Source organism: Scyliorhinus torazame, chromosome 8, assembly GCF_047496885.1.
Source record: "Scyliorhinus torazame isolate Kashiwa2021f chromosome 8, sScyTor2.1, whole genome shotgun sequence".
In the NCBI taxonomy this organism is placed as follows: Eukaryota; Metazoa; Chordata; class Chondrichthyes; order Carcharhiniformes; family Scyliorhinidae; genus Scyliorhinus; species Scyliorhinus torazame.
The window spans coordinates 69,488,594-69,513,255 of NC_092714.1; the positions used below are offsets into that span (position 1 = coordinate 69,488,594).

Below are 24,662 nucleotides of genomic sequence, written 5' to 3' on the forward strand. Positions count from 1 at the left end.
GTGATGTCAGAGAGTGTGAGGAGCTGGGCTGTTTGTCTTTCACTTTTGCTTTGAGCAGGCAGCTACAAGGTGTGTTTAGTTTTGTTTTGAGAGCTGGATAGCTGCAGGCAAAGCAAGCAGCTGTTTAAGGATCTCTCTCTGCAATCTAAAGACTGTCTCCCGATCATTTGAGGATTTCAAAGTGATAACTGCTCTCAGTAGTGAATTTAAATCCGATCTCTGTGTTAAAAAGGGCCTTTTGTCTTATGGATGTTGTAAGGAAAGATTAAGGGTTACTTATTGAATAGTGGATTCTTTGGAGGGAGTATTTTAGTTGATGGTTGCTAAGATGTTTACTGTGTGTGTTTAAAAATGTTAATGGGATTCATAAATAAACATTGTTTTTTGCTAAAAAATACTTTTAGCTCGCTGTTGCACCACACCTGTAAAGTGGGCCCTTGTGCTTCCCATAACCACACTCTATTAAAAGTTGTGGGTCAGGTGAACTCCATGATACACTTTGGGGTTCTCTAAACCCTGACCCATAACAATTGATTTAATGTGAATGTCACAGGCAGAGTCAGCATTTATTGCCAATTCCTCAGCATGGTTTAGCAATCCTCTTCACAACTGCATAGCTTTCTTGGCCATTTCAGAGGGTAATTTAGAGCCAATCATACTGCTATGGATCTAAAATAGCATGCAGTCCAGACCAGGGCAAGATCAGTAAATCTCCTTCCCTAGTGCACTAAATGGATTCTTATGGCAATCTGGTAGTATCCTGGCCACCATTACTGATCCTAGCTTTTTGTCCCAGATTTACAAAGACTCGCATTCAAAGCATCTACTTGCATCATTGGCTTTGTCTATATATGCTATGTTTGTGTAACCTACTTCTTTACTCACCTGATGAAGGAGCAAAGCTCTGAAAGCTAGTGATTTCAAATAAACCTGTTGGACTTTAACCTGGTGTTGTAAAACTTCTTGCTGTGTCCACCCCAGTCCAACGCCGGCATCATAAATGCAAAAGACAGGTCCCTGTGGATGTGATATTTACACAGTTTGTAGATATCCATTCCTCAACCGTGCATTGATCCACTCAAGATTATTTGTCTGAGTAACAAATCTATCAAAGGTGTCCTGTAAAATAATTTGAATAAGGCATGAAACGCAGTTCGAAAATTGTATTATGTTCAACTGTGATTTGACAATCTTGATGTCTCTAAGCAGTAGACACAAAGAGAGAGAAAAAGAATCAGAATTGTCTGGTAACAAATTAACTTTCATCAAATGTTTTGTCCTTGTCTCTCTACAAATTGTGATGGAAAGCTCAAACTCTCTACTGGCTTCTAATCTCACATGTTGTCCTTAATAATTTGTTATTTCCTGACTACACTCGCTGTGAACAAGATCCTGAGAGTTGCTAAAAGACTTCTACATACTAATGATTACTAATTGAAATCCATTGTTTAAAAATGTATTGACAAAGTTTAAGGCAAGCAGGCAAACACCAGAAATCCTGCAATTGAACAGTACAGCCAGCTAAATTGTGCAACGAAGCATCAAACCCTAAACCTTCCTGGGAATTAACAACTTAACCATTTCATCATTTCCAGCTGTAGTACAAGTCCACCAGCCGTTCGCAAGTTTAACAGTTAATAAAAACCTTAATCATGTAATATTAAATTTCATCCGACATGCATACAGGAATACGATATTGTACCAGTCTTCTATTAAATATGGAATAGTTTCTACTCTCCCTAAACTCTTTGGCAGCTAAGAATACGTAAGGGGGAAACAGTAGATAGCTTCCATTTACTGGCAGTAAGCAGAAAAAGCAGTAGGTAGGGCCAATGTTTCTCCCTAAAGTCTCAGTCAATCTTTCTGTGCATTTTTGAGTTCCATAACTACCAGCTATGACTGTCCCATTTTTAACTGACAAGAGATTGCCTCTCACAGGGAGCAGTGGTAGATTTTGTCAGGTTTCCCCATTCCTCAAGTAAAATGCTTCACCATCACCAATCATTCGAGATAATGAATTACGGTCTCAAAATCCATGACCAAGGTTACCCCTGGGATGGGTGGAAAGCAAGTGCAGCCTCCCACCTTTCAGAGTGGCAGTTTCAGATCATGTCTACATGTAAGAATTGTCTAATTCTTCTGTCTTGTGGTTCTTTACGATAGATATGCCAAAGGTTTGTTCCAAATCTCTTTTTTTTCTTAGATAACATTGAGGTGGAGGAACCAGTCTTGCGTGAACCACAAAACACTGAATCATCACAAGGTAATAACCTATAGAGTTAATCGGTTTCCTTGCTCATTTATCTTTTGGAAGAAACTGAACCACACCCAGCTCTGTCAGCAAGGGTAGGTGGGGGTGAGATCCCAGGCATTTCTGGATGAATTGTAAAGCTTCTTCTTAAAGAGCTGTTGTGGTGTCAACTGAAATCTTGTGTGCCCCACTCGCCATAGAATCTTGGGAGACCATTTAGCCCAATGTGCTCTTTGAAAAAGCTACCCAATTTAGACCCACACCTCAGCACTTGTCCCAAGAATCTGCAAATTTTAAATAAATGTGTCCAAGTGTCTTTAGAATGTTCACACAGGATCTGAATTCATCATCCCTTCATGCAGTACATTCCAGACATAACCCACTGTGGGGTAGGAGAGTAGCAAATTCTCCTCATTTCCCCTCTAGTTCTTTTTCTAAAAGCATAAACAGTTTCTCCATACTTGCGTTAACAAATGCCTCATAATTTTGAAAATGTCTATTAGGTGCCTTCCCCTTTCCTGCTTTAAAGAGAGCAATCGCAGCTCGATCAGTGGCTCCATGTAACTGAAATCCCTCATTCGTGGTGAATCTGCTCTGTTCCCTTTCTGAGCCCCTGCGAACCTCCTAAAGTGTGGTTGCCAGAATTCTACACATTACACCATCGGAAATATAACCAGTCATTTGTAAGGAGGTTGACCAGGATGTTGCCTGGTCTGGAGGGTGTTAGCTCTGTGGAGAGGCTGAATAGACTCAGACTGTTTTCATTAGAATGACGGAGGTTGAGGGGTGACCTGATAGAGGTTTCCAAGATTATGAGGGGCATGGATAGAGTGGATGGGCAGGCACTCTTTCCCAGGGTGGACGGATCAGTTACCAGGGGGCATAGGATTAAGGTCCGTGGGTCAAAGTTTAGAGGAGATGTGCGAGGCAGGTTTTTACGCAGAGGGTGGTGAGTGCCTGGAACACGTTGCCAGGGGACGTTGTGGAAGTAGATACATTAACGGCGTTCAAAAGACATCTTGACAAACACATGGATAGGATGGGTATAGAGGGATACGGCATAAGGAAGTGCTGGGGGTTTTTGGCAAAGGTTGGTATCTTGACCAGCACCGAAGGGCCTGTTCCTGTGCTGTATTGTTCTTTGTTCTTTTTTCAAAAGGTTTAGCATAGATTCCTTGTTTTGGTATTTGATGGCATATTTATAAAGCTAGGTATCCCAGAAACCTAATCATCTTTTATCAACTTGTCCTGGCACCTTCAATGGTTTTTGACTCGCCCCACTATCACTACACCCCCCCCCCCAACCAGACCCAAAACCAGGCTTCCCTGCACTCGGGGGATGTAGCCCCCGAGGATCTTTAATGCGGCCCAGCATGTTGTTGGACACGTTACGCTCTCGCTCAAGTGAAACGAGGCCGGTGAATAATGGGAGAGGCCAAAAACGAGAACCACCCAGACGCCAAACAGTTTGCAATGTGTGGCAAGAAAGCAATTATCACACTTGAGCCCCATTTCCATACAATTAACAAGAGCCACCCCAAATCCAACAGTCTCCTGTCACTCAGCGGCCTCCCCAGCAAGGTCTCACGCTGACGCCAATTAGTACTGCTTTTGAAAAACCTGAACCTGGCAGAAGGGCTTCCTTGAGGAGGGGAGTAGTCATCTTTGCTCACAGCAAAGAGCCTGGAGTGCTCAGTGCTCAGTGGGGGATGGTGGACCCTGGGGAGGGGGACCCTCCCCAGGGGTGGGCTGCATGTGAGGGTGCTGTGTGCGCTGGGGGGGCGCAACTGCTCCCAGCACCACCATGCCATGCCCTGGATATTGTGTACCTGGGGCAACCCTTGTCCCTGCCCGTCCGCCCCATCAACCACCATAACCCCAACCGACTGCCGAAGCCTCTGGCCACGCGGCTAAAAGATGTAGCTAATCGGGAATTGGCAAATGTGGTTAAGTGAGCATTTCACACAAACAAAGTGGATTCCCATGGGTGGGCGGCCCATCTAGCATGTGGGACTCATTGCATTGATGCCTGGACACTGTGCTTGAACACTGCGGGTGGCAACACCACACATTCAGCAGCCTACATCCGAACACCCAGGGGATGGGTCACAGTTCCGGTGACATGTCCACAGCCGGAGGATGTGTGAGTGCCACTGGGAGTGAGGAGTGCCTGGAGAGACGGGCCAAGGGTTCAGAGGTCAGCCCGCGTTGTGGAAGAAGGTGACATCATACTGGTTGTGCATAAAGGTATTGATTGTGTTTGACAATTCCTCTACTCCCTCCCCTGTGTCCTCAGTGATCCTCGATGTGCTTGGCCCTCCTAGCTCTAGCACTACATTTGGTGTGTCTCCAGGATGCACATCTGAGGTGGAGCCAGCCAGCTGTTTACCTCGTCCCGTGGCCTCCGATGCCCCTGGCCGGCGTCCTCTGAGGGCTCTGGGTCCGGAGGACCCCGGCTCACTTGTCGGCGGCACATGCACAGCCGTGCCACCCTGTCCCGTGTGCTGACTGCGAGACGCAGCATCTTCAGAAGGATGGAACTCTGGGGAGCTGATGGCCATCGTCGCCACTCCATGGGACCGGTCCGGGTTGGCACTCAGCGCCCCCTCATCCTGGCCTCTAGGACACTGGGGTTCGCCTTGGGATGGAGGGGCAGCTGGTTTGAGCCCTGGCTGCCCCTGCATCATCTGCCTCTGCCAGCCCTGGTGGTTCCCCGTGCTTGTCCCAGTCGCAATCCCCACCTGCGACTGGGACAAGCTCCGCAGCGCCTTGGCCATGTCCATCTGAGAGTGGGACATGTCCTGCAGAACCTCATCAGGTCAGCCTGGTACTGGTGACATCCCCCAGCCAATCGGACATTTTGTCGAGAATGGCCGTCACCGACTGCGCAACACCTTGGACACCTTCACTAATGGTGACGTCGTTGTGCACTCGGCTCTCCACTGAAGTCACCACCCTGGCAGTGTTGGCCCCAGTACCACGCATTGCTGGTGACATCTCCTACACCCATAGCCTCTGGGACTCCTCCAATCGCTATGGACCTGCTGGAGTGTCACTGACATCTCCCTCTAAATGTCCTGGGCACCCCCTAATGCCTTCATCTGCTCCAGGAAACCCTGTTCCACAGGCTCAGCATCAGGCTGGGACCCAGCTAGGTTCTGAGATCCAGCAGCCCTCCGACTGCTGCCTCGCCTAGGAGTTCCTGCCTCCACCTGATGTACATCAGGAGCAGTGTGGTGCTCGCCAGATTGTGCCCCTGAAGCCTGATCACTATCATGTCCCACCGAGGTGTGAGTATCCGTGCTGGTGGAGGGTAGGGATGACAGCTGTGCTATTATGGTCTCTTCCTCGAAGCTCTCCTCTGAGGTGGTCCCCTAGGAGACTGGAGAGGGTGCCGCCTGGGATCGGCCAATGGCATCTGCTGGAGGATTGGTGGGAGGATGGACATGTGGTCAGTGGGAGGGATGGGTCAGTCACTAAGGTAGTCACTATTCAACGTGTGACAGGTCCTCCGGGTGGAGCCAAGTGGTTCCTCACCCACTCACGGTGCAGCACCCGCACACACGATGCAGCACCCGCACACACGGTGCAGCACCCGCACACACGGTGCAGCACCCGCACACACGGTGCAGCACCCGCACACACGGTGCAGCACCCGCACACACGGTGCAGCACCCACACACGGTGCAGCACCCTCACACGCGGTGCAGCACCCACACACGGTGCAGCACCCACACACGGTACAGCACCCACACACTGTGCAGCACTCACTCACGGTGCAGCACCCACACACGGTGCAACACTCACTCACGGTGCAGCACCCTCACACACGGTGCAGCACCCACACACGGTGCAGCACCCTCACACGCGGTGCAGCACCCACACACGGTGCAGCACCCACACACGGTACAGCACCCACACACTGTGCAGCACTCACTCACGGTGCAGCACCCACACACGGTGCAGCACCCACTCACGGTGCAGCACCCTCACACACGGTGCAGCACCCTCACACACGGTGCAGCACCCACACACTGTGCAGCACCCTCACACGGTGCAACACTCACTCACGGTGCAGCACCCTCACACACGGTGCAGCACCCTCACACACGGTGCAGCACCCTCACACACGGTGCAGCACCCTCACACACGGTGCAGCACCCACACACACGGTGCAGCACCCTCACACACGGTGCAGCACCCTCACACACGGTGCAGCACCCTCACACACGGTGCAGCACCCACACACGGTGCAGCACCCTCACACACTGTGCAGCACCCTCACACACGGTGCAGCACCCTCACACACGGTGCAGCACCCTCACACACGGTGCAGCACCCTCACACACGGTGCAGCACCCTCACACACGGTGCAGCACCCACACACTGTGCAGCACCCTCACACACGGTGCAGCACCCACACACTGTGCAGCACCCACACACTGTGCAGCACCCACACACTGTGCAGCACCCACACACGGTGCAGCACCCACACACGGTGCAGCACCCACACACGGTGCAGCACCCACACACGGTGCAGCACCCACACACTGTGCAGCACCCTCACACACTGTGCAGCACCCTCACACACGGTGCAGCACCCTCACACACGGTGCAGCACCCTCACACACGGTGCAGCACCCACACACTGTGCAGCACCCTCACACACTGTGCAGCACCCACACACTGTGCAGCACCCACACACGGTGCAGCACCCACACACGGTGCAGCACCCACACACGGTGCAGCACCCTCACACACGGTGCAGCACCCACACACTGTGCAGCACCCACACACTGTGCAGCACCCACACACTGTGCAGCACCCACACACTGTGCAGCACCCTCACACACTGTGCAGCACCCTCACACACGGTGCAGCACCCACACACGGTGCAGCACCCACACACTGTGCAGCACCCTCACACACGGTGCAGCACCCTCACACACGGTGCAGCACCCACACACTGTGCAGCACCCACACACTGTGCAGCACCCACACACGGTGCAGCACCCACACACGGTGCAGCACCCACACACGGTGCAGCACCCACACACGGTGCAGCACCCTCACACACGGTGCAGCACCCACACACTGTGCAGCACCCACACACTGTGCAGCACCCTCACACACGGTGCAGCACCCACACACGGTGCAGCACCCACACACGGTGCAGCACCCACACACTGTGCAGCACCCACACACGGTGCAGCACCCACACACGGTGCAGCACCCACACACTGTGCAGCACCCTCACACACGGTGCAGCACCCACACACGGTGCAGCACCCACACACGGTGCAGCACCCACACACTGTGCAGCACCCACACACGGTGCAGCACCCTCACACACGGTGCAGCACCCACACACGGTGCAGCACCCACACACTGTGCAGCACCCACACACTGTGCAGCACCCACACACGGTGCAGCACCCACACACGGTGCAGCACCCTCACACACGGTGCAGCACCCTCACACACGGTGCAGCACCCACACACGGTGCAGCACCCACACACTGTGCAGCACCCACACACGGTGCAACACCCACTCACGGTGCAGCACCCACACACGGTGCAACACCCACTCACGGTGCAGCACCCACACACACGGTGCAGCACCCACACACACGGTGCAGCACCCACATACACGGTGCAGCACCCACACACGGTGCAGCACCCTCACACACGGTGCAGCACCCACACACGGTGCAGCACCCACACACGGTGCAGCACCCACTCACGGTGCAGCACTCACTCACGGTGCAGCACTCACTCACGGTGCAGCACTCACTCACGGTGCAGCACCCACACACGGTACAGCACCCACACACTGTGCAGCACCCGCACACACTGTGCAGCACCCGCACACACTGTGTAGCACTCACGGTGCAGCACCCGCACACACGGTGCAGCACCCGCACACACTGTGCAGCACCCACACACGTGCAGCACCCTCACACACGGTGCAGCACCCTCACACACGGTGCAGCACCCACACACGGTGCAGCACCCACACACGATGCAACACCCACTCACGGTGCAGCACCCACACACGGTGCAACACCCACTCACGGTGCAGCACCCGCACACACGGTGCAGCACCCGCACACACTGTGCAGCACCCACACACGTGCAGCACCCTCACACACGGTGCAGCACCCACACACGGTGCAGCACCCACACACGATGCAACACCCACTCACGGTGCAGCACCCACACACGGTGCAACACCCACTCACGGTGCAGCACCCACACACACGGTGCAGCATCCACACACACGGTGCAGCACCCACACATGGTGCAGCACCCACATACACGGTGCAGCACCCGCACACACGGTGCAGCACCCACACACACGGTGCAGCACCAACACACACGGTGCAGCACCCACTCACGGTGCAGCACTCACTCACGGTGCAGCACCCACACATACGGTGCAGCACCCACACACGGTGCAGCACCCACACACGGTGCAGCACCCTCACACACGGTGCAGCACCCACACACTGTGCAGCACCCACACACTGTGCAGCACCCACACACTGTGCAGCACCCTCACACACTGTGCAGCACCCTCACACACGGTGCAGCACCCTCACACACGGTGCAGCACCCTCACACACGGTGCAGCACCCACACACTGTGCAGCACCCTCACACACGGTGCAGCACCCACACACTGTGCAGCACCCACACACTGTGCAGCACCCACACACGGTGCAGCACCCACACACGGTGCAGCACCCACACACGGTGCAGCACCCTCACACACGGTGCAGCACCCACACACTGTGCAGCACCCACACACTGTGCAGCACCCACACACTGTGCAGCACCCACACACTGTGCAGCACCCACACACTGTGCAGCACCCTCACACACTGTGCAGCACCCTCACACACGGTGCAGCACCCACACACGGTGCAGCACCCACACACTGTGCAGCACCCTCACACACGGTGCAGCACCCTCACACACGGTGCAGCACCCACACACTGTGCAGCACCCACACACTGTGCAGCACCCTCACACACGGTGCAGCACCCACACACGGTGCAGCACCCACACACGGTGCAGCACCCACACACTGTGCAGCACCCACACACGGTGCAGCACCCTCACACACGGTGCAGCACCCACACACTGTGCAGCACCCACACACTGTGCAGCACCCACACACGGTGCAGCACCCACACACGGTGCAGCACCCACACACGGTGCAGCACCCACACACGGTGCAGCACCCACACACTGTGCAGCACCCTCACACACGGTGCAGCACCCACACACGGTGCAGCACCCACACACGGTGCAGCACCCACACACTGTGCAGCACCCACACACGGTGCAGCACCCTCACACACGGTGCAGCACCCACACACGGTGCAGCACCCACACACTGTGCAGCACCCACACACTGTGCAGCACCCACACACGGTGCAGCACCCACACACGGTGCAGCACCCTCACACACGGTGCAGCACCCTCACACACGGTGCAGCACCCTCACACACGGTGCAGCACCCTCACACACGGTGCAGCACCCACACACGGTGCAGCACCCACACACTGTGCAGCACCCACACACGGTGCAACACCCACTCACGGTGCAGCACCCACACACGGTGCAACACCCACTCACGGTGCAGCACCCACACACACGGTGCAGCACCCACACACACGGTGCAGCACCCACATACACGGTGCAGCACCCACACACGGTGCAGCACCCTCACACACGGTGCAGCACCCACACACGGTGCAGCACCCACTCACGGTGCAGCACTCACTCACGGTGCAGCACTCACTCACGGTGCAGCACCCACACACGGTGCAGCACCCACACACGGTACAGCACCCACACACTGTGCAGCACCCGCACACACTGTGCAGCACCCGCACACACTGTGCAGCACCCGCACACACTGTGCAGCACCCGCACACACTGTGCAGCACTCACGTTGCAGCACCCGCACACACGGTGCAGCACCCGCACACACTGTGCAGCACCCACACACGTGCAGCACCCTCACACACGGTGCAGCACCCTCACACACGGTGCAGCACCCACACACGGTGCAGCACCCACACACGATGCAACACCCACTCACGGTGCAGCACCCACACACGGTGCAACACCCACTCACGGTGCAGCACCCACACACACGGTGCAGCATCCACACACACGGTGCAGCACCCACACATGGTGCAGCACCCACATACACGGTGCAGCACCCGCACACACGGTGCAGCACCCACACACACGGTGCAGCACCAACACACACGGTGCAGCACCCACTCACGGTGCAGCACTCACTCACGGTGCAGCACCCACACATACGGTGCAGCACCCTCACACACGGTGCAGCACCCACACACGGTGCAGCACCCACACACGGTGCAGCACCCGCTCACAGTGCAGCACCCGCTCACAGTGAGTGTGGCTGAGAGAGTGAGCACCCAAGACTGAGTGAGCCAGACACGCGCAGAAATACACTCTTGTCCTTTTTTAACACCTCAACCTTTAATGATATTCAATTTGTTGTTATCTTTCAGAGTTTTTCTCATTGACTCCTTGAGTGAGAAAAAAACCCTGGGTTAAAATCCTGACTGACCGGGCGAGGGTGTGGGAACGAGGGAGTGACTGACCCGGTGGGGTGTGGAGTGAGTGAGTGATTTTGCGGGGGAATGGGAGCGAGCGAGTGACTGACCGGGCAAGGATGTGGGAGCGAGGTAGTGACAGACCAAGCGAGGGTGGGGGAGTGAGGGACTGACCAGTGTGCGTCGAGGTGAGCCTGAGTCTGCCTTACACCCAGTCTCCGATTTCTCACTCTCTCACCACCACACACCAACACATACAGCCCCCCTCACACACCCTCCAACATTCTGGTCATTTTTATTGCTTTCTCTTTAACTGAACAATTTATTGCTACGACCTTGCTTTGCATTTGTTTAGCAATTGATTCTTTCCTTAAAACTTCAACTCTTTCTTAAGTTTGGTTTGTAGTTTTGCCAGACCTTGGGCGCGATCGTACGGTCTCATCACGCTCGACTCAGGACACTACTAGGCCGGTAAATCTCGCGAGAGGCGTCTCACAAGATTTGCGGCGCTCTGGGTGCATCGTCAGATCTAACAAAGTCATCTAGATGTTGCAATCTGGATCTCGCCCTAACTGGGTGGGATCCAGATTTGCATATTCAAGTGAGAAGTTAGGCTCACTTGAATATCTCTGCCAGAGTCTCCCAAGGCTCTGGATTGACACCCTCTCCCTAATCTCTTTGGCAACTCTGAATACGTAAGGGGGAAACACTAGATAGCTTCCATTTACTGGCAGTGATCAGAAAAAGACATTATGGAGGTAGGGCCAATGTTTCTTGCTGAAGTCTCAGTCAATCTTTCTGTGCATTTTTGAGTTCCATAACTACCAGCTATGACTCCCATGATTAACTGACAAGAGATTGCCCCTCTCAGGGAGCAGTGGTAGATTTTGTCAGGTTTTCCCCATTCCTCAAGTAAAGTGCTTCACCATCACCAATCAATTGAGATAATGAATTACAATGTCACAATCCATGACCAAGGTTACCCCTGGGATGGGTGGAAAGCAAGTGCAGCCTCCCACCTTTCAGAGTGGCATTTTCAGATCATGTCTGCATGTAAGAATTGTCTAATTATTTTGCTTTGTGGTTCTTTACGATAGATATGCCAAAGATTTGTTCCAAACATCATTTTTTTTTCTTAGATAACATTAAGTTGGAGGAACCAGTCTCGCGTGAACCACAAAATACTGAATCATCACAAGGTAACAACCTATAGCGTTAATCGGTTATCATCAATCATCATCTCCCTAATATCTCTTGTGATGTGTAATTTTATAATTGTTTAGAAAATTCAGAACAGTTGGCAGATCAAAATGGTTCAGTACCAAGTGAATCTATTATCCCCAAATGGTTCAGTACCAAGTGACTCAATTATCCCCAAGTGGTTCAGTGCCAAGTGAATCTATTATCCCCAAATGGTTCAGTACCAAGTGAATCTATTACCCCCAAATGGTTCAGTACCAACTGAATCTATTATCCCCAAATCGTTCAGTACCAAGTGAATCTATTATCCCCAAATGGTTCAGTACCAAGTGAATCTATTATCCCCAAATGGTTCAGTACCAACTGAATCTATTATCCCCAAATCGTTCAGTACCAAGTGAATCTATTATCCCCAAATGGTTCAGTACCAAGTGAATCTATTATCCCCAAATGGTTCAGTACCAACTGAATCTATTATCCCCAAATGGTTCAGTACCAACTGAATCTATTATCCCCAAATGGTTCAGTACCAACTGAATCTATTATCCCCAAATGGTTCAGTACCAACTGAATCTATTATCCCCAAATGGTTCAGTACCAACTGAATCTATTATCCCCAAATGGTTCAGTACCAACTGAATCTATTATCCCCAAATGGTTCAGTACCAACTGAATCTATTATCCCCAAATCGTTCAGTACCAACTGAATCTATTACCCCTTGCTGAGTAATTGCTGCTTTCCTATCTCCTTGCTCATTTATCTTTTGGAAGAAACTGAACCACACCCAGCTCTGTCAGCAAGGGTAGGTGGGGGTGAGATCCCAGGCATTTCTGGATGAATTGTAAAGCTTCCTCTTAAAGAAGTGTTGTGGTGTCAACTGAAATCTTGTGTGCCCCACTCGCCATGGAATCTTGGGAGACCATTTGGCCCAATGTGCTCTTTGGAAAAAGCTACCCAATTTAAACCCACACCTCAGCACTTGTCCCAAGAATCTGCAAATTTAAAAAAATGTGTTCAGGTGTCTTTAGAAAGTTCTCACAGGATCTGAATTTATCATCCCTTCATGCAGTACATTCCAGGCAACATAACCCACCATGCAGGAGGCGAGTTGCGAATTCTCCTCATTTCCCCTCTAGTTCTTTTTCTAAAAGCATAAACAGTTTCTCCATACTTGCGTTAGCAAATGCCTCATAATTTTGAAAACCTCTATTAGGTACCTTCCCCTTTCCTGCTTTAAAGAGAGCAATCGCAGCTCGATCAGTGGCTCCATGTAACTGAAATCCCTCATTCGTGGTGAATCTGCTCTGTTCCCTTTCTGAGCCCCTGCGAACCTCCTAAAGTGTGGTTGCCAGAATTCTACACATTACGCCATCGGAAATATAACCAGTCATTTGTAAAGGTTTAGCATAGATTCCTTGTTTTCGTATTTGATGCCATATTTATAAAGCTAGGTGTCCCATACACTTAATCACCTTTTATCAACTTATCCTGGCACCTTCAACAGTTTTTGACTCACCCCACTATCACTACACTTCCTCCACCCCCCCTCACTGTCCCAAAACCAGGCCTCCCTGCACTTGTGATTCCCTGGATGTAGCCCCCGAGGATCTTTAATGCGACCCAGCATGTTGTTGGACTCTGCTGGTGAAGACCCTATGGACAGAATTTTGGAAAATGCTGCAAGTCTGATCATCCAGTGATTTACCCACAATTCTGGCTGTTAATAGGCTCGCTGGGGAGCTAATCAGTAGACAATGTAAGGAGGAAGTAGCTTGTGATTGGACGAGCCAAACTCAGCAGCTACAACAGGCAGGGGGCGGGATGAAGGGGATGGCAAAGACCTGGCCACAGCCGCACCTACAAGATCAGTGTGTGTGAGGAGCAGGGGGAGGGGGGGGGGTGTCCCGTGAGTGTGTGTGGATGAGACTGTGCGCGATTCTCCGACCACGTTACGCTCTCGCTCAAGTGAAACGAGGCCGGTGAATAACGGGAGAGCCAAAATCGAGAACCACCCAGATGCCAAACAGTTTGCGATGTGTGACGGGAAAGCTATTATCACACTTAAGGCCCACTTCCATACAATTAACAAGAGCCACCCCATATCTAGCGGCCTCCTGTCATTCAGCGGCCTCCCCAGCAAGGTCTCACGCTGGCGCCAATTAATACTGCTTTTGAAAAACCTGAACCTGGCAGAAGGGCTTCTTTGGGGAGCCGAGGAGAGGAGTATTCATCTCTGCTCACAGGCAAAGAGCCTGGAGGTGCTGAGGTTGCCACCCCAGTGCTCACTGGGGAACGGTGGACCCTGGGGATGGGGACCCTCCGCAGGGGTGGGCCCCCATGGGGAGGAGGGTATGCTGGGGGGGGGGGGGGGGGGGGGGGGGGGGGCAACCGCTCATGGCACCACAATGCCAACCCACGGACCATGTGTACTTGGGGCAACACTTGCCCCTGCCCGTCCGCCCATCAGGGCAGCATGGTAGCACAGCGTTTAGCACAGTTGCTTCACAGCTCCAGGGTCCCAGGTTCGATTCCCGGCTTTCGTCACTGTGCGGAGTCTGCTCATTCTCCCCGTGTCTGTGTGGGATTCCTCTGGGTGCTCCGGTTTCCTCCCACAGTCTGAAGATGTGCAGGTTAGGTGGATTGGCCATGTTAAATTGCCCTTCGTGTCCAAAAGGGTGAGGTGGGGTTTGTGGGTTTACTGTGTTACGGGGATAGGGTGGAGGCGTAGGCTTAAGTGGGATGCTCTTTCCAAGGGCCAGTGCAGACATGATGGGCCGAGTGGCCTCCTTCTGCAGTGTAAATTCTATGATCAACCACCATAACCTGAACCGACTGCCGAGGACACTGGCTGCGCGGCTAAAAGCTATTGCTAATAGGGAATTAGCAGTCGTGGTTAAGTGAGCTTTTCATACAAACCAAGTGGATTCCTGTGGGTGGGTGGGCCTTGTAGCATGTGGGACTCATTGCCTAGCATCCCAATCAAACCTTGATGCCTGGACACTGGTCTTGAAAACTGCGGGAGGCAACACCACACACGTCAACAGCCAACTTCCAAACACCCAGGGGATGGGACATTGCCTCGTGGAGATGTCCACAGCCGGAGCGTGGGTGAGTGCTACGGGGAGGGGGAAATGCCTGGAGAGATGGGCCAAGGGTTCAGAGGTCAGCTCGCATTGCGGAAGAAGGTGATATCATACTGGTTGTGTACAAAGGTGTTGATTGTGTTTGACAATTCCTCTACTCCCTCCCCTGTGCCCTCAGTGATCCCCGATGTGCTTTGCCCTCCTCGCTTTGCCACTACATCTTGGTGTGTCCCCAGGATGCACATCTGAGGTGGAGGCAGCCAGCTGTTACCTCATCCCGTGGCCATCGATGTTCTCTGGGGACTCTGGGTCCGGATGGCTTCGGCTCACTTGTCGGCGGCACATGCACAGCCGTGCCTCCCTGTCCCGTGTGCTGACTGCGAGACGCAGCCTCTTCAGAAGGGTGGAACTCAGGGGAACTGATGGCCACCGTCGCCACTCCACTCGACGGGTCCGGATTGGCACTCGGTGCCTCCTCCTCCTGGCCGGTGCCTATAGGGCCTTGGGGTTCACCTTGGGATGGAGGGATAGCTGGTTCGAGCCCCAGCTGCCCCTGCATCGTCTGCATCCCTGCATCATCTGCCCCTGCCAGCCCTGGTGGTTCCCCGATTCTTGTCCCAGTTGCAATATCCACCTGCGACTGGGACAAGCACCGCAGCACCTTGGCCATTCCCATCTCAGAGTGGGACATGTCCTGCAGAACCTCATCGGGTCAGCCTGGTACTGGGTGACATCCCCCAGCGAATCGGACATTCTGACGAGAATGCCCGTCACCGACTGCTCGACACCATGGACACCTTCAGTAATGGTGCCGACGGCGTGCACCAGGCTCTCCACTGAGGTCGCCACCCTAGCAGTGTTGGCCTTGGTGCCATGCATTACCGATGACATCTCCTGCACCCGTAGCCTCTGGGACTCCTCCAATCACTATGGACCTGCTGGAGTGTCGCAGACATCTCCCTCTGAATGTCCCCGGTGCTCTCTAATGTCTCCATCTGCTCTGGGTAACCCAGTTCCACAGGCTCAGCATCAGGCTGGGATGAGCAGCCCTCCGACTGCAGTCTCCCCTAGGGGTTCCTGCCTCCATCAGCAGATTGTGCCCCAGAAGCCTGAACTCTAGTGGTTCCTCACCTCTGTGGCATCCGCCAGCCTCCACGTTGGTGACTGCTCTGGCCTTGGCCACACCCGTCACCTCCAGGGCACGCTCCTCGAAAGAGGTGACACACCACCACCAGTCTGGACCCTCTCCCGGAGATTTGTGGGAGAGCATTTCCTGAGGAGAGACAGAGGGCATCATTAGCCAGTCAGTTTACAGTTTTGCCAGACCTTGGGCGGGATTGTACAGCCGGTAAATCTTGCGAGAGGCGTCTCACAAGATTTGATTTGATTTACTGTCACATGTACCGGAGTACAGTGAAAAGTATTTTTCTGCGGCCGAGGGAACATACACAGTACGTACATAGTAGACAAAAAGAATAATCAACAGACTACATTGACAAATGGTACATCGACAAACCGTGATTGGTTACAGTGTGGAACAAGGGGCCAAACAAAGCAAATACATGAGCAAGAGCAGCATAGGGCGTCGTGAATAGTGTTCTTACAGGGAAAAGATCAGTCCGAAGGGGAGTCGTTGAGGAGTCTTGTAGCTGTGGGGAAGAAGCTGTTCCTATGTCTGGATGTGCGGGTCTTCAGACTTCTGTACCTTCTGCCTGATGGAAGGGTCTGGAAGAAGGCAATGCCTGGGTAGGAGGGGTCTCTGATAATGCTGACTGCCTTCCTGAGGCAGCGAGAGGTGTATACAGAATCAATGTGCGGGTGGCAAGCTTGTGTGATGCGTTGGGCTGAGTTCACCACACTCTGCAATTTCTTGCGATCTTGGACCAAGCAGTTGCCATACCGGGCTGTGATGCAGACGGATAGGATGCTCTCTATGGCACATCTGTAGAAGTTTGTGAGAGTCGATGCAGACATGCTGAATTTCTTTAGATTCCGTAGGAAGTAGAGATGTTGTTGGGCTTTCTTGACTGTTGCATCACCGTGAGTGGACCAGGACAAACTGTTGGTGATGGTGACCCGCAGAAACTTAATGCTATCGACCATCTCCACTTCAGAGCCATTGATGCAGAAGGGAGTGTGTCCCGTGCTACGCTTCATGAAGTCGCTAATCAATTCTTTGGTCTTTCCGACATTTAAAGAGAGGTTGTTTTCGGTACACCATGCAATCAAGTGGTTTATCTCCCTTCTGTCGTCTGCTTCGTCATTCTTTGACATACGGCCACCAAAGTTGTATCATCTGGGGCAGCACGGTGGCGCAGTGGGTTAGCACTGCGGCCTCACGGCGCTGAGGTCCCAGGTTCGATCCCAGCTCTGGGTCTCTGTCCGTGTGGAGTTTGCACTTTCTCCCCGTGTTTGCGTGGGTTTCGCCCCCACAATCCAAAAATGTGCAAGCTAGGTGGATTGGCCACGCTAAATTGCCCCTTAATTGGAAAAAATGAATTGGATACTCGAAACTTTTTTTTTTAAAAGTTGTATCATCTGCAAACTTATAGATTGAGTTGGATTTAAATCTTGCCACACAGTCATGTGTGTATAGGGAGTACAGTAGAGGACTGAGCACACATCCTTGCGGGTCCCCGGTGTTGAGGACTATTGTAGAGGAGGTGCTGTTGCCTATCCTGACAGATTGTGGTCTTGGTGAGGAAGTCAAGGATCCAGCTGCACAGGGAAGGGTCAAGTCCAAGATTGCAGAGTTTGGTTATTAGTCTTGTCGGGATAATGACCAGAATTTATTTCTCATCCCAAATTACCCTTGAGAAGAAGGCTGTGAAGTGCCTTCTTGAACCTTTGCAATCCTTCTGGTTACATTCACAGTGTTGATGGGAAATGACAGGAGTTTAACATAATGACTTTGAACAAACGGATACATTTCTCAGTCAGGCTAGTCTATCGCTTGGAGGGGACCTTGCATGTGGGAACACCTCCACCTGTCTGTTGCTCTTGTTCTCAAGATGGTAGAGGTCGCAGATTTGGAAGGTGCTATTGAAGGAGCCTTGGTGAACAGCATTTTGTAAGTGTTGTTCGCTGCTACCAGGGTACACTTGCTCACTAATTATGTTGCCATGTTTTCTGTCATCTTCAACTTAAAAATTATACAAGATGGATGTAAGAAATACAATGGATGGATCAGTATAGCTACTTTTCTAATAAGGGGAAATGTGGCACTTAATTTGTACATTTCCCTTTATCTCCTAATTAAGATGTAGATGAGAATTTATTTTTGTCAGATGTTGTTGGTCTGTGGAATTCCCTTACCCGGAGAGCAGTACAGACAGGGTCATTGAATATTTGTAAGGCAGTGTTAGGTAGATTTTAATTGATAAGGGAGTCAAATGTTATAGAGGGTAGACAGGGAGTTGAAGCCACAATCAAATCAGCCATGATAATATGAAATGGTGGAGCAGCCTCAAGAGGCCACTGGCTTCCTGGTCCTATTTCATATGTTCGTAAGTAAGCAATAAAGAGCAATGAAATCAATTATTTGTCTTTTTCACCGCTGTCTTTATTAATAGTGGTTGAGGCCAGGATTCCAAAAGAGCTCCCCGAATCATTTTTTTTTCTTTATTCACTCGGGGGATGTGGGAGTGTTGCTCATCACTAATTATCCTTGAACTGAGTGGCTTGTTCGGCCATCTCAGAAGACATTCAAGAGTAAACCATACTACTGTGGATTTACAGCCACATGTAAACCAGACTGGATAAGGTGTCAGATTTCCTCCTCTAAAGGGCATTAGTGAACCTGATTGATTACGACAATCGACAATGGTTTCAGGATCATCATTAGACTTTTAATTCCAGATTTTTATTTGAACCTGGATCCCCAGAGCATTCCATGGGTCTCTGGATTACTAGTCCAGTAGCAGTGCCAGGATGCCATCATGCCTCCTGTTATCTCTGAATCGTGTCATGGAATCCTTTAACCAAAGGATGTCATCCAAAGACCTCAGTTCTGACTGTCACGCACATACAATACTGCGCTGAAGTGTCGGTCTTGGCATTAGTGCTCATGTTTCGGGAATGGAACTGGAATGTACAATTTCCTGAGGTGGTGAATGATTGCTACCTCAAATCAAAATGAATATCCTATTTCTCATGTTGGGACCTTGGAATTTTGGAGGTGCCACCTGAACACAGTTCTTTAGGAGCAGGTTGAAAAGGGGTGAATGACCTCTTGGGCGGAATTCAACCGAAACATTTCTAAAGTGTCATTTTGGGTGAGTTTGGTGGGGAGTTTCCTGCCGGCTTTTTGGGTGAGATTCACACCAGTATTCACCCACACTTATTTTTTGGGGCCTTGGGGAGTTTCTCCCCAATCTAGCCCACACTTGGAGATTATTTCAGCAATGGGGTGCTGAACTCTCCATCGAAATCGGCTCCTCAGAGTTAGGGCGGCAATTTTGAAAGAATACCCCAATCTCTAAGTGAGTTTGAGGGTCCCCCACACCCATACTGAAACCCTCGTCCTTGCTTTTTTTATTTCTAGACATGAATATCCCTCTGCACTTCTGACCAACCTCCTATGTCCTACCTTCCATAAATAATAGGCCATCCAAAGGTTTGCTGCCTAACGTGCACCTAGCCCCATTCACCCGTCACCCATGTGTTTCCTGTTAATCGACGCCTCGGTTTTAAGATTCTGATCCTCGTTTTCACATTCCTCCTTTGTCCCTTCTCTCCCTATCTTCTGTCCTAAAACCCCCTGAGATATTTGCACTCTTTGCGTACTGTCCTCTTGAACATCCCGATTTTCTTTTTATTACACTATTGGCAGTCATGCCTTCAGCAGTCAAAACCTTACACTCTGGAATTCCTTCCTCCCTTTTCAACCATAAGACACTCCTTAAATCTCACCTCTTTGCCCAAGCCTTTAGCCATCAACCCTAACATCTTATGGGGTACAGTGTCAAATCCTATTTGATAACACTCCTGTGAAGCACCTTGGGACATTTTACGATGTTAAAGGTGCTACATAAATGTAAGTTGTTGTCATCATCTATGCACACATATGAAGAAAGATCATTTTGATGAAATACCAGAAAACAGCTATTGCTCCTGTGTGCATCAACACGTTCAAAAGTGGGAAAACCTGAGAAAAGAAAGTCACCCTGCCCAGGGCGTTTCTACTTACCAGTCAATCTGTCAATTATATGTTAACTTTTTTTTTTTTTGAAGCGTAATGCCTGAAATTTCCTAGAGTTGGGAATTACTGCATTGTGTGCAGAATGTTGCTCACCCTTTAATTGCTCTACAGATGAACCTGTGAATACTAGTAAAGATGGTGCCAATGCTGATAGATATGAGTGTACAAATCTCACCGCAGATGAAGAATAAAAGATCAGAAACCAGGGAGGAAGGTCCTCTGACTGCCATTAACACGGTTCTTGGAAAAGCCATTTGATTGAGAGCAACAACCAATTTTCGACTGTAACGTATTACCAGCTTTGCCATTTTTTTTATTTTTTCACTGGACGTTTCCGTGGCTGGCTAGACGAGCAGTTGCATTGCCCTTGAAAAGTTGATGGTGAGCTGCTTTCTTGAACTGCTGCAGTCCATGTGGGGCCGGTACACCCTGTGTGGCCCTGGCGGAAACCGAACTGAGCATCTGTGAGCAGGTTGTTGTGATTTGATACCACTGTCGATGACCCCATCCATCACTTGGGTAACTGAGAAGGAGACTGGATTATGGGGCAGTAATTGGTCAGGTTGGATTAAATCCACAACTACCAGTGCCAGGAGGGAAAATAGACTTCTATCACGAGCACGTGACCCTGAGTAGTGGTCGTCCTTGAATTAAAGGATATGCGACGATGACGAGTCCACATATGTAATTATTGCTGTGCTTTTCAGTGGAGAAGAATATTTATCTATTTTCCGATCAAGGGGTTATCTGCTTTTTGTTGTATATTTACTCAAATTCACTATGTGATGACTACCAGGATACAATTAAATAATTAGTTACTGATACAATGGTGCTCTTTCCAAGGGCTAGTGCAGACTTGATGGGTCGAATGGCTTTCTTCTGCAGTGTAAATTTATGTACAACTTTCTTAATGTATGACTAAGATTCCTGAGATTTGTGATTAAAATTGCATTATTGCTGAATGTCAAGACTAATTGCAACAGTCTTGTAACTGTTGGTGTTTACCCAGACTTTCTGTTTCAGTAAAATTCTTTCCTTTTCTTTTGAGGAATGAAAATGGGATTTCAAGCCAAAACAAATATTATTTTTAAAGAAATATTGCAATAATAAAAATATTTCATTTTTAAAATGACCAGAAATTTCTAAATTAATGAAATGCATAAATTATTTTATTGTATTTTTGAAAACAGAATGAAGCAACTTGCACTACCTTCTAAATTCATTCCCAGTGATCAATCGTACAGCAGCAATGTGTCCTGCTCCATGTCTAGTTCTTCTATCCTACTCCAGTCAAATGAAACTTCATTCAAGGAGAGTTTTCACCCCCCCCCCCCCCCCCCCCCCCCCCAGAAACAACCTTCGTATGCCTTGTAGAAATCTTTGACACATCGGAAAATGCTGGAGATACAAAAGGTCCACCAGCACTTAATAATAGAAGACATTTTGGGTGTAGGGATGGATCTGCACCTAGAATGTTAACTTACATTTTCAGCATTTTGCCTTTTTTATTTGGGTTCGACAGTGATGGTGTGTTTTAATTCATGAAATATTTTTGTAAACTTTTTTAAAAACTTATTCTACTTGTTTTTTATTTTCAAACATTGATTGAAGACTTGCAATTGGCCTCTATTTTCTATCTGTCTGCAATTAACATTAAGTAGATCTCCTCCCCCCCCCCCCCCCCCCCGCCCCCTACTCAAATTAAATGTAAGGGCCATAAAGAGAATTGAATATTTAAACAATTGTGTAATGGAAGGAATTAGTGAGAATGTATAATTTGCACATCGTAAATTTATTAAAGTGGAAACCTAGGACAAAATGGCAGACTTTTTTCATGTTGTCAGAAGTTATTCCGTGCAAATACTTGGAAAAGTGTTCTCCAATACTTGTGTCTTTGGAAGTGTTAAAATTAGCAGATAAAAAGTAACGTTCTCTCAGGCAAAAAGGCCACTGCAGCATTTATTTTTGAAGTACAGCATTTGAAGTTTCTTGTTCAATGAATTGCATCACTGAAAGGAATAGTTGTCACTGAAGAAAAAAAGACTGCTCAGTAAGTTGTCTACTATTTTTCTGCTTCACTCGTATGGCATTAGCTTAGCGTTTGTTTTTATAATGCGTGGACAGGTTTTGTAGCTGTTGTCTGATTCATAGATGAGTTGGGAATCCTGGTGCTCTTTCAGGTGCTGATCTCTGGTCCATGCGCTCGAGCCATTCCCATCTGGCATTGCAGAAGCTGGGTATGGACACTTAATGCAACACTCAACGTTCTTCAGTGATCAACATAGTCTACTAATGTGAGATCTGAAAAACTGTTCAATAGCATGTCAAAAGCAGTAAACACAAAAAAAAAGCAAGCAATTGTCAGAAACATCAGAAGTGAAGGAGAAAGGTTGTATAAGCATAGCTCTGTCCAAGCATATTATAGCCGAAAAGAACATATATCGTACCATTGTGGGCAAGATTGAAGTTCACGGTTCGATTGCAGGAGACTGATGCCCAAGAATACAGAATACATTATAAGCACAAATCAACACTAGAGTGAATGCTCAATGTTTCACACTTTCATTCTAGTGAAGGTCACTATTGTCCTCCGCTTGTATGCAGCAGTGTCTTTCTGGACACCACACTGGCCATTGTCGGAGTTGGTCATTACTATATTGAACACTGAACTGAAATCCACATTTGCCATGCACTGCTCCCAGAATTTTCTGTGTTATTGCATATGCGAGACTGCTTGCTAAATATTGGAAAAACTTGAAATTACTGTGTTTATTTTATTCTTTTTCAATTATTTATTCAGTAAAGAATGTAATGCATATGCAGATTTGGTATTTTTAATTGTTACACAAAATAAACCATATTCACTGTATTTGTGTTTTACGTCCAGTATGTTTCTGCTGCACTTTCCACTTTCTAACTGTTTTCCACCGAGCTTGGTTAACCATGGTGAATTGCTTCACAAGTGAGGGAAAGGAAACTACGGGTGACCATAGCGGTATTTTATTCCACTGACTTATTTACAGGGAGAAAAACAATGGAAATGTTTTTCTTTCAGAAATAACAAAGTATATATACTAATTGCACTGCCGGAAATGCAGCCCTTCCTCATTGTGCTTCGCCAATCACTGCTAGTAGTGATATAGTTCTAAGATAATCGCTACAGGGCTCAGACTACACAGGAAGAATTCTCTGAATGTGGTGACTGACCAGGGTAGAAAGTGGACTTTTGTTCCTCTTGTGCAAGATCACTTGCACCAATTATATAGCCGCTTTCAGATTTCACAAGTGTATCCGCCAAATGAAAATCGCACTTCATTTTTGAAAGTTGAATTATCTCCAGTTGGGTTGATCCATCGATATGGATATTTCATATATCTTCTGAATGCAATGTTTTAGAGCTCACATAGAATAAAAACTCATTAATTGAGCATCCCAACATTAAAGAGGATCATTGATCATCCACAAACAATGCACATGATTGTTCAGTATGCTTGGTAGAAACAATTCAAATGCCACACAGGTAGCACATTGGAGGTTAAGAGCTAAGGGACTCCCTGCTGCTGGAGCTTAGGACTATTGTGATGGTGATGATATTACAGTGCCTCTACCCAAAATTGAGGTCAGCGTTCCCAGCACAACAGGATTGCACAAGACGGAGCCGTCAAAAGAAAAAAGCAAATTCTTGCATTTATATAGTGCTTATCATCAACATCAGGCATCTCAAAAGTGTTTTGTAGCTAACGAAGAAGTACTTTTATTTTTGAAGTATTATAGCGAAGGAAATACAGCAGCTAATTTGCACTCAGCAAATTCAATCATAACCTGGCCTCCAAAATCCAATCCGTACGTGCTGTAATGCATTAACTACAGCTGAGTTGCTGACATCCTCGACTCTTGGTCAAAAGATTGGATTGGATTTGTTTATTGTCACGTGTACCAAGGCACATTGAAAAGTATTATTCTGCGATCAGCTCAAACAGATCATTAAGTACATGAAAGAAAATACAAAATAGGGCAACACAAGGTCCACAATGTAAATGCATAGATACCGGCATTGGGTGAAGCATACAGGAGTGTAGTATTAATCACGTCAGTCCATAAAGAGGGTCATTTAGGAGTCTGATAACAGCAGGGAAGAAGTTGTTTTTGAATCTGTGCGTGTTCTCAGACTTTTGTACCTCCTGCCTAATAGAAGAAGTTGGAAGAGTGAGTAAGCTGGGTGGGAGGGGTCTTTGATTATGCTGCCCGCTTTCCCCAGGCAGTGGGAGGTGTAGATAGAGTCAATGGGTGGAAGGTAGGTTTGTGTGATGGACTGGGCTGTGTTC

At 49.5% G+C, this 24,662-nt stretch overlaps 1 protein-coding gene across 1 annotated transcript in view; it reads left to right on the forward strand.

Annotated features, from left to right (window-relative positions):
* LOC140427924 (uncharacterized) overlaps positions 1 to 23,206 on the forward strand; it is a 56,267-nt gene extending 33,061 nt beyond the window's left edge. Inside the window, exons 6-8 of the mRNA XM_072513788.1 lie at positions 2,204 to 2,263; positions 11,993 to 12,052; positions 20,449 to 23,206. Coding sequence (XP_072369889.1) covers positions 2,204 to 2,263; positions 11,993 to 12,052; positions 20,449 to 20,528 — 200 coding nt within the window. The 3' untranslated portion in view covers positions 20,529 to 23,206. The remainder of the gene's footprint in view (positions 1 to 2,203; positions 2,264 to 11,992; positions 12,053 to 20,448) is intronic.
* Positions 23,207 to 24,662: the final 1,456 nt, after the last annotated feature.